Genomic DNA, 18,183 nt, shown 5'->3' on the forward strand with positions numbered 1-18,183 from the left:
GAGGCAGCCAGGAATATAACCAACCCCATAGATCACCTCCTGTAGTTTTCAGCGGGTTCCTGGCTATCATTGTTTCCATGTGATCAATGGTGGCTGAAATGCTGACATTATTATCTGGGACATATCTATTTTATTGCTGAAGGGCCCACTGATACTCGTGCTCTATCAGCTACCTTGCTTCTTGGGAGGTTGTGTCCCACCTCTCTGAGGAGGAGCCTATTATCTTAACCAATTTTCCCACCTGTCCTTGTGGATGCTTAATACTCTCATGATTTCCTCCCAACACACTGTATCCGAAAGGGGCTTCTCCCTCTACATATATTAACATACAGCCACAGGAATATATATCCACCCTTGCAGAGGCCTGACACACGGAGTGACCATATCAAAGAGTTCTGGCCCCAATATCAAAAGTCCTGGCGGTGCCTTAAAATTTGCTGGGGAAAAAAGTCTCTACGTTGGGGACGCTGCCCGCGGGCGTCCCTCCCATCCACTTGTCCAGTCGTCAGGCGCTCTTCTGGAGATGGTTAGCTTCAGAGGATCATCAGGATTTGGTGTAACTGTCCAATCTAAAATAGCCTTCTTCACTTAAGTGTGGTGGACCCAAGGGGTGAGGTCAGCAACTTCAACAGCAGTGGGCCTGGGTCCACCTGTTAGAAAGAGAGAAAATCTCGGGAGAATGACTGCACATAATCATCAAACTGCACATTTTGACTAGCATGGGGGGTTATTGCAAAACTGAGTGGACAAAGGCTGGTCCATTGTCAGATCCTATTGACCTAGGTAGTCCATAGCGGGGAATGATCTCCCGTAACAGGCACCTGGTTACCTCTGGAGGTAAGCAAACCTCTTTCCTTCCAGAAGGCTCCATGAGCATGTAAAGTCAGAAAGGCATACTTAAAGTATAAATGTTTATCTTCTGTCCCTTTGCTAGGGTCAGGGCTCTGGTAAGCGCTGTTATTTATGCCAGCCGGGCCGACGTTCCAGGCGGGAGTGGCTGCACTTCGATCACTTGGTCTTCCAAGGCTACCACTGCATAGCCTGCCTTCCGCTGTCCAGCTTCAACAAAGCTGCTTCCATCCACAAACCATGAAGGCCAGTGGGGGTTTGCTTCATCTTTAAGGTCAGGCCTGCTGAAATATTCTTCATCCATTACTTCAATGCAATTGTGCATCTGCTCCTCACCTTCTCCTACTGGCAACAGGGTAGCTGGGTTGAGGGCGGTGGTGACCTGAAACTTCAAACGCGGGTGCAGCAATAACATTTGACATTTTCTCATTTTAGCCTGGGAGAGAAAATAGGTACCCTTCATGTCAAGCAAAGCTGGGACTGCATGCGGGGTCACACAAACAGTGTCTTGGCCAAAAGTAAATTTGTCTGCTTTGTTCAGTAGGGTGGCTACTGCCACAACTGTTCTCATACACGGCGGTAAACCTTGCTCTGTAGGCGTCAGGCGCTCAGATAGGTATGCCACTGGCTGTTGCCAGCTTCCCAATTTTGGCACAAAACCCCTTTCGCTGTCCCTTGGTCCTCATCCACGAATAGAGTAAAGGGTTTCTCAGGGTTTGGGATGCCAAGCGCTGGGGCTTGCTGTAGTGCCCTCTTCAAATCCACGAAGGCTTGCTGTTGTTCTGTGCCTCAAACAAAGGGGTCTCTCTCAGTTCCTCTGGTTGACTCATGTAGAGGCTTGGCAATGATGCTGTAATTAAATATCCATATCCTACAAAATCCTGCAGACCCCAGAAAGCCACGGAGTTCTCTGCAGTTCTTTGGCTCTGGTATCAGGATAATAGCCTGCTTCCTTTCTTCACTGGTAACAAAGGGGTCTTCCACTGTGATTGGCATTGCCTCAAGATCCTATGTTGGAGCAGTCGCTCTAGATGCACCCACACTCCTTCAGTCGCCCTTTGTGGGATGGGATACTTATTTACTGCAACAGGATTGACAAATGGCTTGGGCTTCACAATTATTGGTGGGATATTCTTTGCCATTCCTGGGGGGTTCACTTGTTCCAGAATACTGGCGGGGATGGGTCCCTCCTCTTCTTTTACCATCATGAGGCGCCAGTACTCTCTCAGGGGTGCCTCCACAACCAGTTCCCCAAGTGACATAGTGGACAATGTGGCTTCTCCCGATGGCTTAAAAGTAATTTGGGCTTGCAACTTTACCAACAAATCTCTTCCTAATAATAGAATAGGGCATTCTCTCTCTTCCAGTGCCCTTCCTGTCGGCAGATGGCGCACTGATTCCTCCCCAGACGGCTTCGCCCTCCTCCCCGGGCACTTCCTCTTTCCTGAGGGGTGGGTGTGGTAGTCTGTAATGCCATCAACTTCCTTGTTTGATACTTCTCCTTTTTTCTCTGGGCCTCCTCATCTCTCTGATTGTAAGTGGTTTGAGCTATTTCCAACATCTATTCCAGCCCATGGCCGATGAACCCCTTATGCTTCTGGATTTTATTTTTTTTTTGGCGAATATCGGACGCTGCCTGAGCTACAAAGGCAGCCTTTATAATGGGGCGTTGGCAATATCATCTGGGTTCTCCTCAAAGGTAGGGTTCTAATTTCTCCAATTGCACACATCAGCACTTGAAAAAGGCACATGTTGGACTGTATAAGTGCATGGTGGTGCTTCCCCACCCTGTCCTGGGGGGCTGGTGGGTCATACACTCTGCGTAGAGGCATCATTGCAGTCCCACCCTTTTTCTGTGCCTTATGGGACTTATGGAGGGACGCCCTGGTTGCTGCTTCTATTCATTCCTTCTGCCATTTCTTCCCTTGTGTTGGGGAACATCCTGCTGCTGCCAACAAATGGGAACTAACATCCACTTCTTTCGCATAGGGTTGTACATACTGTTGCAATCTCAATGTCCACCTTTTTTCCTTTCTTTGCTAACTCAATTAGTCCCTTCATAAACTCCTCATCATTCTCTTCCTCTTTGCTCTCTAATTCATCAACCTTGGAGGGTTCAGGCTGAGGGCCGGCTCCTCCCTGGTCCTGGGGCCCTGGGCCTCGGGGATTCGCTAGAGGGGCAGTTGGTGGAGCATAGGGTGGCGGCGGTTTAATGACTTCCCCCTCTTCTCCTTCCTCTCCTTCCGGCTCTGATATCACCGGAGGCTTTTCTGACTTCCCTGCCGGTCAGACTGCACAAATTGTATTTTGTGGGGCGTCGCCTCGGCAGGCTTTCAGCCACGGTGGATTCTTTTCTACATTGATTTTCCAGGTAGAAATATAAGGGATCTGGTCTGGGTGGACGTTCAAGATATTTTGATATAGTGGGTTGATTAGTTACAAATTAAATCTGCCCTCCAAGGGCCAATTAGTTCCTTGGGTGGGCCAATCAACCTCACATCCTCTCTCTTCTCAATTTGAACCCAATCATCATGCTTCGTAGCTGCTTTCCAGTTGGTTAAAAAACATTTCAGAGGACTACGTTAGCTTGCCCCAGACCCCTTTTTTTTCAGATACTCCGCTCCTAACCGGGTTTAAGATCCTTTCACACACCAACCACTACAGACTGTGACTTGGCGAACTCGCGTTGCCAAGAAATGCACAGCCCTGCAATCGCTCGGCCAAGGGGACGCTAAGCCCCGGCCCACACTTGACAATTCAGCCACTGGAGTATCTGACATGCAACATACAAAACACACCCCAATATAATTCCAACATGCAACACACAAAACACACCAAAATAATTTTCCCTCTGTTTCCCCTTTCCCTTTTCCCGTCTGGCGGGGCGGCACCTTATTGCCACGGCCAGTTCCTTTGTTCCTTTTCTGGCGGCACTCTACTGCTCACAGCCAGACCCTTTATCCCTTTTCTGGCGGCACTCTACTGCTCACAGCCAGACCCTTTATCCCTTTTCTGGCGGCACTCTACTGCTCACGGCCAGGGGAAGCTGATCAGGCTTCCTACCACGCCCTTTCCCTTGGGCTTACCTGTTCCGCTGCGGACCCCTCCTTCGGCCGTCCTCTTTTCTCTCCCGACTGGGTGTCTCGGCTCAGGCACAGCGTGGCGATCTCCCCCTACGAACTGGCAGGGTGCGCGCTGGAGATTGCGAGCGCTGGTCCTGGTTGCTCACCCGGTCGAGTCTGGCCCCTCGGTCCACCTTTCGTGGGGTGGGGACCCATCCCGGACACGAGCCCCCAAAATGAAGCCTTAGATTAGCAGTACCCGGAGGTCCAGCGGTCCGCCAACCCCGTGGCCAGAGGGGAAAAACAATTCCAGAGACTTCTTGGTCAGAGAAAAGAGATTTATTGAGATCTGCGCAGAGGCAGCCAGTGGAGTCCTCTCCAAAGACTGGCTACGCCCAATTTCACATTTGCAAACTTTCTTATACCTTGAAAACACCCTTCCCTCCCCCAAGCTTCCCCAAAACCTTCTCCAATCAGCTGGCAAGTTTTAGCTTACTCCCTAATATGGCATATAGCTAGCTAAGCCCCCTCCCTCCCTTGTTTGTGTGCTCCTTGTCTCTTGCGTTTCTGCAGCTTCCTGCTAGCCGGCAGAAAGAGGAAGTAGCTCCCAGCTTGCAATTGCGGTTTTTTGCTAGCTGCTTAACCACAACTGCAGAAGTTAGCTTAGGTGCAGATAGTATTGAGATTAACCCTTTCAGATGTAGGTTTAGAAAGAAGATCTGTCCTTTAAATGGAAATGTAATACATCTCACTGCGACAGGGAGTATTTATGACCGGTATGCTGGTGGCTAACTGTTGATGAGCAACATCAAGGCATCTGTCAAGTTTTCATTATTTAGGACATAGAATCAGAGAATTGTAGGGTAGGAAGGGACCCAAAGGGCCCTCAAATGGAGGACTACCCCCCAAAAGCCATTCTGGGTGTCAAATGGAGGGGAGGGGGACCTTGTCCTTTGCCCCAGGCAGCAAAACATCCTGAGGCAAAGGACAATGCATTTATAGTCCTGTTGTACCACTTTTAACAGTCGTGGAGATTCCTGGGAATAATAATAATAATAATAATAATAATAATAATAATAATAATAATAATAATTTATTTGTACCCTGCTTCTGGGCAGCTTCCAACAAAGATTAAAAATACATCAAAATGCCACACATTAAAAACTTCCCTGATGTCTTCTAAAAGTCAGGTAGTTGTTTATTTCCTTGACATCTGGTGGGAGGGCGTTCCACAGGGTGGGTGCCACTACTGAAAAGGCCCTCTGCCTGGTTCACTGTAGCTTTGCTTCTCGCAGTGAGGGAACCGCCAGAAGGCCCTCGGCGCTGGACCTCAGTGTCCGGGTAGGATGATGGGGGTGGAGACGCTCCTTTAGACATACTGGACCGAGGCTGTTTAGGGCTTTCAAGGTCAGCACCAACACTTTGAATTGTGCTCGGAAACGTACTGGGAGCCAATGTAGGTCTTTCAGGACCGGTGGTATATGGTCTCAGTGGCCACTCCCAGTCACCAGTCTAGCTGCCGCATTCTGGATTAGTTGTAGTTTCCGGGTCCCCTTCAAAGGTAGCCCATGTAGAGCGCATTGTAGTAGTCCAAGCGGGAGGTAACTAGAGCATGCACCACTCTGGCGTTTGGGTGTTGGGGATTGTACCTCGCTGAGATCAGCGCTGTTAAGAAATTGCCATTCGCAGGATTCTCCATGACAGTTAAAGTGGCATAATGGTGTTTTAAATGTACGACGCCACACTCCCTGCAGGATTAAGCGACCCCAGAATGAGGATATTTTAGCAGCTCTGGGATAGGAGCACAGGAAACCTTCACACCAAATCTGAGCCTAAGTACAGTGGTACCTCGGGTTAAGAACTTAATTCGTTCTGGAGGTCCATTCTTAACCTGAAACTGTTCTTAACCTGAGGTACCACTTTAGCTAATGGGGCCTTCAGCTGCCGCCGAGCGATTTCTGTTCTCATCCTGAGGTAAAGTTCTTAACCCAAAGTACTATTTCTGGGTTAGCGGAGTCTGTAACCTGAAGGGTCTATAACCTGAAGCGTCTGCAACCTGAGGTACCACTGTATTATAGTTGCCCTGGCTTCCTGGGGTTTCTTTCCCAGCCCTCCCTAGCGATGCTAAGGATTTGAACCCGGGACCTTCTGAATGCAAAGCAGGTGTTCTGTCGCTGAGCCAGGGGCCCTTTGCAGCTCGCTATTCTGGACTGGCCTCCACTTGGGGTTAGGAAAGAAGGCCTTCTGGAGAAGCTCAAGGGCATGAGCAGAGTCTTCAACAGGATCAGGCCAGGGGCCCATCTAGCCCAGAATCCTGTTCTCATGGTGGCCAACTAGATGCCTCTGAGAAGCTCTCAAGCAGGAACTGAATACAAAAGCCCTCTACCCTCCCAGGGCTTCCAGAAACTGTCACTTAGAAGCGTCACTGCTCTGTCCATCGAGACAGAGCAGAGCCAGTAGCCACTGATATAGTCCTTTCCTCCATGAATTCGCCTCATCCTCTTTTAAAGCCATCCAAGTTGGTGGCCATCACCGTTTCCTCTTGCAGCGAGTTCCACAGTCTGACAGATAGGATAGATAAACTTTATTTGCATTAGCCAACGGCCATAGCAACATAAAACAAGCAATATATACAATTAAAAAGACAACAATGGATAAAAAGGACAATCAAATTTTCAAGACTATCGTTCAGATAGTGGCCCTTACTCTCATTGCACCCTCGATAAACCTAGCAACCTTTGCTGTTGTCTGATCATTTTGATCTGATAACAGAAAGAACAATGTGGCCGCAGATGGGTGGCCTGGGATGGTGAGTAAGAGTGATGATCTCATTCCTCAGGTCTTTATAAAGGGGTCAGGACAGGAGATTTCCACAGTCTGACTGTTCATGGCCTGAAAATGTCCTGTATTTTATCTGTCCTGAGACAAACTTCTGGTGCATCCCGGACAGCATTCGAAACTCCCATTGTTCTGGGCGCATTGTTTCTGAGCTCTGGGAGCAGTGCTGCGCCTAAGATTTCAGATTAATTGATTGTGATTTTATGTAAACTGTGTTATTTTTACTGTTGTTAGCCGTTCTGAGCCCGGCTTCGGCTGGGGCGGGCGGGATATAAATAAAATATTATTATTATTATTATTATTATTATTATTATTATTATTATTATTATTATCATTATTGCAGAGTGGAAGGAAAGGAGGACCTTTTCCTGCCCCACCCCTCTTCCAGCTACTCTCTGAAGACTGGAGAAGAGATCCTCTTAAGAATATTAGGGGGGTGGGCAGGGGAAGTATAGCTTCCCCCACCCCGGTCTTCAGATGAGGACTAGACAATGTGAAAAATGAATATAAGATTTCAGCTGCAGTTCATTTTCAGCTTTGTATTCTTGATATTAAAAAAAAGCTCGCCTAGACATTCTGTTGTTGCTCCTATAACCTAGGTTTAAGGTGCAATTTAGCTCCTAGCTTTTCTATTTCAGTTTCTAACATTGATCCTGAATCTAGGGACAGTCCCAGATTTGAACGGATCCTGGAATGTCCCGCTTTCACCCCTATTTTCATCAGAGAAATGTTGGAGGATGTGGAGTTTTGCAACCCCCAAGTCAAGGAGATAAATAACTAGACAACCTTTAGAAGACGTCTGAAGGGAATTAAAAAAAAAAATTTAATGTTTTATTATGTTTTATATATACAGTGGTAAGGTAAAGGTAAAGGGACCCCTGACCATTAGGTCCAGTCGTGGCCGACACTGGGGTTGCGGCGCTCATCTCGTTTTACTGGCTGACAGCTTCCGGGTCATGTGGCCAGCATGACTAAGCTGCTTCTGGCGAACCAGAGCAGCGCATGGAAACGCCGTTTACCTTCCTGCCAGAGCGGTACCTATTTATCTACTTGCACTTTGACGTGCTTTCAAACTGCTAGGTTGGCAGGAGCAGGGACCGAGCAATGGGAGCTCACCCCGTCGCGAGGATTCGAACCGCCAACCTTCTGACTGGCAAGTCCTAGCTCTGTGGTTTAACCCACAGCACCACCCACGTCCCATATACAGTGGTACCTCTGGTTAAGTACTTAATTCGTTCCAGAGGTCCGTACTTAACCTGAAACTGTTCTTAACCTGAAGCACCACTTTAGCTAATCAGGTCTCCTGCAGCCACTGCACTGCCAGAGCACAATTTCTGTTCTCATCCTGAAGCAAAGTTCTTAACCTGAGGTACTATTTCTGGGTTAGCGGAGTCTGTAACCTGAAGCGTATGTAACCTGAAGCGTATGTAACCCGAGGTACCACTGTATGTTGGAAGCCGCCCAGAGTGGCTGGGGCAACCCAATCAGATGGGCACAATATAAATACAACAAGAATAGAATAGGATGTCGCTATTTTCTTTCTTTCTTTCTTTTTTATAAATAATTTTTATTAATTTTCCAACACAAATATACAATTTTATCAAAATTTCCACAAATTTGGTTCTTTTTGGACTTCCTTCAGCTTCTCTGGCAAACATCCATATTTACCTCTCAATTACGCAGTCACAGCAGCAAGAATTCTACTGGCCCAGAAATGCAAACAAGAGGAAATACCGACAATAGAAGAATGGAGACTGAAGCTGACTGACTATTCAGAACTGGACAGACTAACCGGAAAAATTAGATATTTTCGAGACCAAAAGTTCATCGAGGACTGGGGGAAATTTGTTGAATATCTGAAAAGAATATGTGATGTGCAAACAACACTGGCGGGGTTTCAAGAAGCACTGTGAAAGTTGAGAGATATTGTTAAAAATAAACAGGAGTGGGAGGGAAGTTTAATGGCAATATAAACAGGATGTCGCTATTTTCATCAGAAAAAGGTTGGAGGGTATGCGCTTAGTGCAACATCCCAGCGCCATTTCCAATGCCTGTATGGCGACATTTCCATCAGATCATCCTGAGTGTAGGAGTTGTATTTTTTCGATGTTGTCCTCTTTACCCTGAAAGCTCCAGGCCTGCTTACATCATCTGTCCATGCGGGTCTGAGCTCGCATGACGGAAGGGAGATCTGGGAAAGATTGGGAGGGTGGTGATTGAGGGCTGCTCATGGCTTTGCGCCTTGGCTGCCGTACAAGGGCGGTTGGGCAAGAGTCCGTGTCGATACATGTCTGTTTGGGTACCCAGTTGCATCTTGCCTGTGTACCCGAGACTGGTTTTCTGCCCGTGCCAACGTGGAGTACGAAATCCTCTTGGGGCAAGTCTGTGCAGGGAACCCCAGCTTGACATCTCAGTGCAAAGACTTGCAAGTGGCTGGTTTGTTTTTTTAAAGGGCACGAGCTTGCGATGCCAAGAAAAAAGTAATGAACGAGTCCTTTTAAAAACACGTCTTGTAGCTGAGCAACGTTGAAAACGGTGTGAGATGTTAACATGCAAAATCAAGAAGAGCCAGAGAGTTTACCAAGTCTACTATATCTTGTACAGTGGTACCTCGGGTTAAGTACTTAATTCGTTCCGGAGGTCCGTTCTTAACCTGAAACTGTTCTTAACCTGAAGCACCACTTTAGCTAACGGGGCCTCCTGCTGCCGCCGCGCCGCCAGAGCACAATTTCTGTTCTCATCCTGAAGCAAAGTTCTTAACCTGAAGCACTATTTCTGGGTTAGCAGAGTCTGTAACCTGAAGCGTATGTAACCCGAGGTACCACTGTAATATTGTAAGACCACAAGAAGAATTTGCTGGATTGGTTTGTCTAATCCTCTTTTAAGGCCATCTCGGTTGGTGGGCGTTTCCCACTTCCTGTGGAAGTGAGTTCCGTAGGTGTTTTTACAAAATCTATCCCAAATCCTCCAACATCCAGGTTCACCAAGTGTACACAAATTCTGATGTTATGAGAGAGGGAGAAAAAACCCTTTCTCTATCCATTTTCTCCATGCTGTCCATAATTTTATAAATTTCTATCATTTTGCCTCTTACCTTTTCTCTGAACCAAAACACTCCAGCTGCCCCAACCTTTCCTCGTAAGGGAGTCGCTCCACACCCACCCACCCTTGTTAAAATTTTGGGTTGCCCTTTCTTCGGAACCTTTTCCAACTCTACAATATCCATTTTGGACACGATATTCATAGAATATCAGAATTGGAAAGTTGGAAGGGCACTCCAAGACTCATCTAGTCTGACCCCATACAATGCAGGAATCACAGCAAATGGGGATGTACCACAGATTTTGTATAACGGCATTGCAATAGTGGCTGTTTCAATTTCAATTTCTTTCCCAATGGTTATGGATTTCATAGTACTCCTGAGAACCAATGGCACGCATTCTTTATGTTAGAAAGTGACAGTTCCTTCCCAACGCTCCGGTCAGATCAAAATGGTTTTGATCACATAGTAGTAATGGAGGCAGTGAAGGGAAGTGAAGGTCTAAGTTTAGGGATGATTTTACAGCGTGCAAATCATGTGTTGAGGATGGCGTCTTCTTAATTGCTGCAACAGAGCTTGTCCAAAACTTTCTCTTTCCTTCTGTTGACCATAACACACCAGAAGCAAAGGAGCTCACTAATTAATCAGCTAAAGCTCTGGTTAATTGATCTACTGCTTTAAAGCTTGCCAACGACGTTTTGAGGACACTGTCTCCTTAACTCTGGATTGTTTTATTTGATGTTTTAATGCAGGCATAGGCAAACTCGGCCCTCCAGATGTTTTGAGACTACAATTCCCATCATCCCTGACCACTGGTCCTGTTAGATAGGGATGATGGGAGTTGTAGTCCCAAAACATATGGAGGGCCGAGTTCGCCTATGCGTGTTTTAATGTGTTCTAAACAGCTTTGAATTTTTTCCCTTAAAAATATAAAGTGGTGTGGAAAATAAAATAATAATAATAATAATAATAATAATAATAATAATAATAATAATAATAAAAAAAACCACCTCATTCCTGGGAGAAAGGATGGAATAAAAATAAAAATGGCCTACAGCGGTACCTTGGTTTACAACCATAATCCGTTCCGGAGGTCCGTTTGTAAACCAAAACAGGTTGTAACCCAAGGCACACTTTCGCCAATGGGGCCTCCCCAAAAAAATTGTAATCCAAAAAGAATGGGTTGTAATCCAAAAAAAGGTTGCAAACCGGGATACGTACTTCCGGGTTTGACGTGTTTGTAATCCAAAACGTATGCAAACCAAGGTACCACTGTATTTGGCAGCATGTAGAGACGTATTACCACTGTCTCAAACCACCTGAAAAATTATCAGCCCCACGTAATTTATTTTAAATTCATTTTATTTTTTGAGATGGTGATATTGCTTCCCTTCATGCTGGCGAAGAGCCAATTTCTTCACATTCTGCTGGTACTAAAGGCAGAAGAACTTCCCAGGAAGATTTTTCTTTGGTCAGTTGGCAACCAGGGATGCTAACGTGAATAAAATGTTGGGGGGGGGCTTCCTAAGAAACCAGAGGCCTTCCTTTTGGGCATAGTCGGCCAATTGGTGCCAAAGAAAGACAGAACTTTTTTTATGTACGCAACAACAGCAGCAAGAATACTTCTCGCCAAGTATTGGAAGACACAAGATCTACCCACCGTGGAAGAATGGCAGATGCAAGTGATTGACTACATGGAGATGGCTGAAATGACTGGCAGAATCCGTGATCAGGGAGAAGAACTGATGGAACAGGACTGGAAAAAGTTTAAGGACTATCTACAAAAATATTGTAAAATGTTTGAGTGTTAAAATGATGTGGGATGTGAAGGTAACATGGCATTTGGAATATGGTTAAAAGAGCTATGAAAAGAAGAATTTTTTAAAAAGGAGGGGGTATGACTAGAATAATATTATGTCAAAGTATATAAGGTGGAGTAAAGGATCAAGATAAGGGAAATTAGAGACATAATAACTGGAAATATATAATTATAAATAAGATCGGAAAAAGGGTTAGAATTTGCTGAATTTGACGGAATAAAGAGGAATACAAAAAAGGGAGATGTGAGGAGGTCAGGAAAGAGGGATATGGAATTTTGAAATTTAAAAGTGGAATTTTCTTTTCTTTCTTTTCTTTTTCTTGTTAAGTGTGTATCTTTTGTCTGTTGTTTTTGTTCTTGTTTTGTTATATGTGATATATGTTTTGTAAAACTTTAATAAACATTTATAAAAAAAAATAATGTTGGGGGGGGCAGGTAAACCCCACCCTGCATATAGGTCACATGATGTTCCTAAGGGATCTAAAGGGATGGAAGTGAAGAACAGAGGTAAAGGAGAATTAAATAACAAAAGAAGTGTGGTTTAGGTGGTGGAAGACTCTTAAGATATTTTAATTAAGATTTGTATTTTATAGTGTGTGTAAGTGTAATTCTGGAATTACTGTTTATGGAAAACAGCATTTTCTTTTTTCCTTTTTTCGTTTCTTCTTACTCTTTATCTTCTTTCACATTTTATGTTTGGCAAATATGTAAATAATTGTGTTTTTGCAGATATGTCTGGAAAATTGATTGTATTATTCAATAAAGTTATATTTTAATTTTTTAAAAAAGGTCACATGATGCAGCACATGCACACTATTTGAATGGCAATGCTCATTAATTTTTTTGGGGGGCGGCCCCCCTCAAATATTTTATGGGGGGGTGGAGGGACCTCAACCCCTAGGAATTGGCTCCTATGTTGGCCACCGTCTTCCCCCAAATAGATTTTACACCAGAACTTCCTAGTTTGTCTTGCCCTGGAGCTCCACCTACTGGCCACACTCTGAAATATCGGCTTTCTGTTAGAAACATGGGAAACTGCCCCATGCACACTTAAGGGGCAGTGTTTCTCCAGGGGTTTGGGGCAAGGGGTCTCTGGAGATGCCAGAGATTGCACCTGGGACCTTCTGTATGCAAATCAGATGCTCTGCCCCTGAGCTACAGCCCTGTCCCGGCAGAACAGATGCTTCCGAACACCAGTTGCCAGCAGGGGAGAATTGCTCCTGTGTTCGAATCCTGCTTTCAGGTTTCCCAAAAGAGGCATCTGGTCGGACCCTGTGAGAACAAGATGCTGGACTAGATCAGCAGGATTCTTCTTCTATTCTTATGCCCCTAATCCACTTGCCAGCAAGCAATTCCCACTTGCCCATGGCAACTCCCGGTCAAGTCCTTCATTGTTGTTGTTTAGTCGTTTAATCGTGTCCGACTCTTTGTGACCCCCTGGACCAGAGCACGCCAGGCACTCCTGTCTTCCACAGCCTCCCGCAGTTTGGTCAGACTCATGCTGGTAGCTTCAAGAACACTGTCCAACCATCTTGTCCTCTGTGGTCCCCTTCTCCTTGTGCCCTCCATCTTTCCCAACATCAGGGTCTTTTCCAGGGAGTCTTCTCTTCTCATGAGGTGGCCAAAGTATTGGAGCCTCAGCTTCAGGATCTGTCCTTCCAGTGAGCACTCAGGGCTGATTTCCTTCAGAATGGATTGGTTTGATCTTCTTGCAGTCCATGGGACTCTCAAGAGTCTTCTCCACCACCAGAATTCAAAAGCATCAATTCTTCGGCGATCAGCCTTCTTTGTGGTCCAGCTCTCACTTCCATACATCACTACTGGGAAAACCATAGCTTTAACTAACCGGACCTTTGTTGACAAGGTGATGTCTCTGCTTTTTAAGATGCTGTCTAGGTTTGTCATTGCTTTTCTCCCTTTGCTGTGGCGAAGGGGCTTGAATAACTTAGAGAAGCTATGAGCTATGCCGTGCAGGGCCACCCAAGATGGACAGGTCATAGTGGAGAGTTTTGACCAAACGTGATCCACCTGGAGCAGGAACCGGCAAGCCACTCCAGTATCCCTGCCAAGAAAACTCCATGGACAAAGTCCTTCACTACAAGTTTGTTTTAGGTGGTGAGTTGGTGAAATGGAAGGGAACTGTAGTTTAGAAGGGAGTTTCCTGCTCTGATGGTCTAACCTGCCCGACTAAAATGCCTAAATCAAATATTTCTCTTCCGTACCAAACTGTATTACATTCCTACGCACAGTATTTCAGGAACCAGAATGTGTTTCTTTACAGCATCGTCTATTCCACAGGTAAGATTAAGAATCTCCTAGCACAAAAGACTTCCTTCACCGGAGGTTTTTAAGCAGAGGTTGGAAGACCATTTACCAGGCATTCTTTAGCTGTGGTTCCTGCATCGCAAGGGGTTGGATTGGATGACCTTTGGGGGTCCCATGCAACTCTGCAACTCTACGACTCTGTGATATAATATAGATATAATATTAATACCTTGAATGTCTGCTTAACCCTCAAGAAAGAAGGGCGTTTTTGCTGGCTAGGTTTAATTCAAATCCATCCAACCTCCTTTGGGGAAGGTTCTCAGGCAGGGTGGAAGGAGAAAGAACTTGCCCATGTGAAGAGCACCTGGTGGAAACCCTTATACACATGGTTTTCAGTTGTAAACTATATGCTGATCTCCGCCAGCAATTTCTAGATCAACTCTGTATCCCCAAATGGAAACCAGAGTCGGAGGTCATACATTTTCTATTACTGGGGAATGATCAGGAGCTCACCAAGTTAGTGGCTAAATATCTCTATTTGGGGTTTTTTGTCGACGAAATACACTGCAGACGTCTGATCTCCCTGGAGACCTAGAGATGTGACGATAGACTGCTCTGCCTCCTTTCTTTTAGCAAATGATTGTGCCACTGGGGAAGTGGCAATTCTGTATTGATTTGTTTTGGATGTTGTATGTGATGCCAATAAAGGTTTTATGATACGATACGAGGTTGTTGTTGTTTAGTCATTTAGTCATGTCGCGACTCTTCGTGACCCCCTGGACCAGAGCACGCCAGGCACTTCTGTCTTCCACTGCCTCCTGCAATTTGGTCAAACTCATGCTGGTAGCTTCAAGAACACTGTCCAACCATCTTGTCCTCTGTCGGCCCCTTCTCCTTGTGCCCTCCATCTTTCCCAACATCAGGGTCTTTTCCAGGGAGTCTTCTCTTCTCATGAGGTGGCCAAAGTATTGGAGCCTCAGCTTCAGGATCTGTCCTTCCAGTGAGCACTCAGGGCTGATTTCCTTCAGAATGGATAGGTTTGATCTTCTTGCAGTCCATGGGACTCTCAAGAGTCTCCTCCAGCACCATAATTCAAAAGCATCAATTCTTCGCCGATCAGCCTTCTTTATGGTCCAGCTCTCACTTTCATACATCACTACTGGGAAAACCATAGCTTTAACTAACCGGACCTTTGTTGACAAGGTGATGTCTCTACTTTTTAAGATGCTGTCTAGGTTTGTCATTGCTTTTCTTCCAAGAAAATACGATACAATATGAATATATAATGCTGATTCTTCTGGTGTTCTGACGCTTCTTATCCTTCTTGAACCCCTTTCCCCCAGTTCTAGGATTTCATTGGAAAAGGCCAAGATGCTGAAGCTCCTGGTGACCACCCTCGTCCCGGCCTTGATCCTGGCGGCGCCTCCTCCCATTAGCAAGCTGGCCCTCTTTCCGGACAAGAGCGCCTGGTGCGAGGCGAAGAACATCACCCAGATCGTTGGGCACAGCGGGTGCGAGTCCAAATCCATCCAGAACAGGTATAGTACTGGGCCAATGGATCCAACATCTCCAGATCTCCCATAGCCATCTTCCCCAAGCTGTTTCGCACTCCCAACTTCCACTGTAGCCTTATTGGACTTTACCAATTGGTAGGGTGAGCGTTGCTCCCGGACGGAAGGAAGGAAGTCAAATGACTTCCTTCAGAGAAAGAGTTCTTTATTTCTGCTCTCCGGAGCAGCAGAAAGGCACTTGCGTGGTCAGTCCACAGCAAGTCCAAAGAAATGAGAGATTTCATGCAGTATATATAACCTCCAGGCACCCTCTCCCCCCTTCCCCAGGAATCCAGCCACGTCAGCTTGTACACGCAGGTTGACATCACAGATGTTCCTGCTCCGGTACTCTTAACCATAAAAGGGTTTTCCTTCCTGTACTTCTGACCATAAAAGGGTATTCCTGTTCCTATACTCTTATCTTGGAGCAAGAGGTCACCAACTCCAAGAACACACTCTGGCGCTGTTCCCAGACTAGGTTTGTGCATTCTGTGTGTTCACAATGTAAGATAAGACCTAGACGTGCCATCCCTACTCCACTGGAACAGCCAAGGTCATCCTTTGCCGTGACTGATAAAGGAGAGAGCTTTGTTTATACAGCTGTGTTCTTGTTATGCATTTGCTCAACAGCTCGTTAATGCATTTTAGAAATGCTCTCTTGGAGAAAGAAGAAAAAGGGGGGGGTTGAGTCAGTTTCAAACTGACTGCACAGGAACCCGTTCCTTCACCACCAGCTCTGGCCAGCACGACTCCGGAAATTAATTTCTGCCTCTTCCTGTTAACTTATCACAAGTAAAAGCATCGTGGCTGTAAACCAATTTGTAATTTTCCGCCGTGACGAAAAGTGGCACACATGGCACTGTTAATAGTTCCACATTTGTAAGAACTCAATTTTTTAACGTGGCAGCACCCAGCCTTTGGAACTCCCTGCCTTTTGATATCAGACAGTCACCTTTAATAATTTTATTTTCTTTCACTTACTATACTGCTTTCAGTGGCTGCTAAAAATTTTTGTTATTGTTGTTTAGGCAAGCCTACCCAGATATGTAGAATATCCACATGTATTCTAATGTTTTTTAGGTTATTTCATTTTTAAAAATGTTTTAAGTTGCTGTTTATAACTGTTTTTACCGAAAATTTTGTTTTTATCTTTTTGCAAATCGCTTTGAGGCGGGTGTTGTTGTGTCGTTTTTACAATCAAGCAGTATATAAATTTTATGACATTAAACAAACGCTCAAAATAAAAGAATAATAAGTAAGTAAAAAATGTTGAGAACCCAAGATAGCAGGGATGTCAAACAGGGATGTGGAATCTATGGTCCTTGAGCTGTTGTTGGGCTTCAGCTTCCATCAATCAAAACCAGCAGGCCTAATGGTGAGGGTAGATGGGAGTTGGAGTCCAGAAACAACTGAAGTCAGAGATGTGATGGAGGTCGCTAGGGACAGTGAAGGCAAGTGATGGTCCAGTTTGGGGAAGGGGAACCTGGCGTTCTCCAGTTGTTGTAGGACTCCATTTTGCTCTCTAGCACCACCTGTTGGCCATGCTTGGGCCCAGCATGACCAATGGTCCCCTTCCCTGTATTAAAGGTAGCTAGGGGCAGTGAAGGCAAGTGATGGCCTAGTTCTAGCTGTTTTCAGACTTCAGTCCCCAATGGATGCAGCCAGCCTATTGCCAGTGGCCAGTGTTGTAGTTGAGAAACCTTTCAAGAGCTGCAGGTTCCCCCATCCTTGCATTAAAAGATGTCAGAGCTGGGATGGAGGTAGCTAGGGGCAGTGAAGGCAAGGGATGGTCTCTCTTTTTTAATATACATTTTTATTAATTTTCTAACATATCAGTTCCAACAGTCATACAACATAACTTCTCATCTTATACAATATTTTTAGACTTCCGTCAACACCTCTGATGATTTTCCGTTCTTTATCACTTATTATCCATTTCTTAATTTCATATTACCTTTAATTATCCTTGACTAATAATGTTCCTCATGATCTTTCTTGCAATATTTCAAATAATTCACCTTACAAAACTTCTTGCAAACCTACTCGCGTAATCTGTTCATCACCATTGCTTTTCAAATAGTTCGTAAATTTACTCCAGTCTTCTGAGAATCTCTGGTCCTGCAGGTTTCGAATCCTTCCTGTTAATTTATCTAGTTCTGCATAGTCCACCAGTTTCATCCTCCATTCTTCTTTCGTGGGTAGTTCTTCTTGCTTCCATTTTTGTGCCAATAATATTCTTGCTGCTGTCATTGCATATACAAACAACTTACAGTCCTTTCTATTTATATCATCTCCTACAATGCCAAGTAAAAATGCTTCTGGTTTCTTAATAAAGAGGCAAGGGATGGTCTCAATCCATGTGGGAAGTTTGGCGCTCCTGAACACCACCCTCCCTGATTCTGAACCAAACCCTCATCTCACAGGCTTTTAGCATCTTCCTAATCTTCACCTATGGCGTTTCCATGTGCTGCTCTGGTTCGCCAGAAGCAGCTTAGTCATGCTGGCCACATGACCCGGAAGCTGTCTGCGGACAAACGCCGGCTCCCTCAGCCTATAGAGCGAGATGAGCGCACAATCCCAGAGTTGGTCACGACTGGACCTAATGGTCAGGGGTCCCTTTACCTTTACCTTAATCTTCACCTGGGATGTGGGTGGCGTTGTGGGTTAAAGCACAGAGCCTAGGACTTGCCGATCAGAAGGTCAGTGTTTCAAATCCCCGCGAGGGGGTGAGCTCCCATTGCTCGGTCCCTGCTCCTGCCC

General features: G+C 45.5%; 1 protein-coding gene across 1 annotated transcript in view; it reads left to right on the forward strand.

Moving 5' to 3' along the window:
* Window positions 1–18,183, forward strand: part of NBL1 (NBL1, DAN family BMP antagonist) — a 34,317-nt gene that overhangs the window by 11,003 nt on the left and 5,131 nt on the right. The window contains exon 2 of the mRNA XM_053401031.1: window positions 15,217–15,411. Within this exon, the coding sequence (XP_053257006.1) occupies window positions 15,245–15,411 (167 nt within the window). The 5' untranslated portion in view covers window positions 15,217–15,244. The remainder of the gene's footprint in view (window positions 1–15,216; window positions 15,412–18,183) is intronic.

Source organism: Podarcis raffonei, chromosome 8 (assembly GCF_027172205.1).
Source record: "Podarcis raffonei isolate rPodRaf1 chromosome 8, rPodRaf1.pri, whole genome shotgun sequence".
Classification (NCBI taxonomy): Eukaryota; Metazoa; Chordata; class Lepidosauria; order Squamata; family Lacertidae; genus Podarcis; species Podarcis raffonei.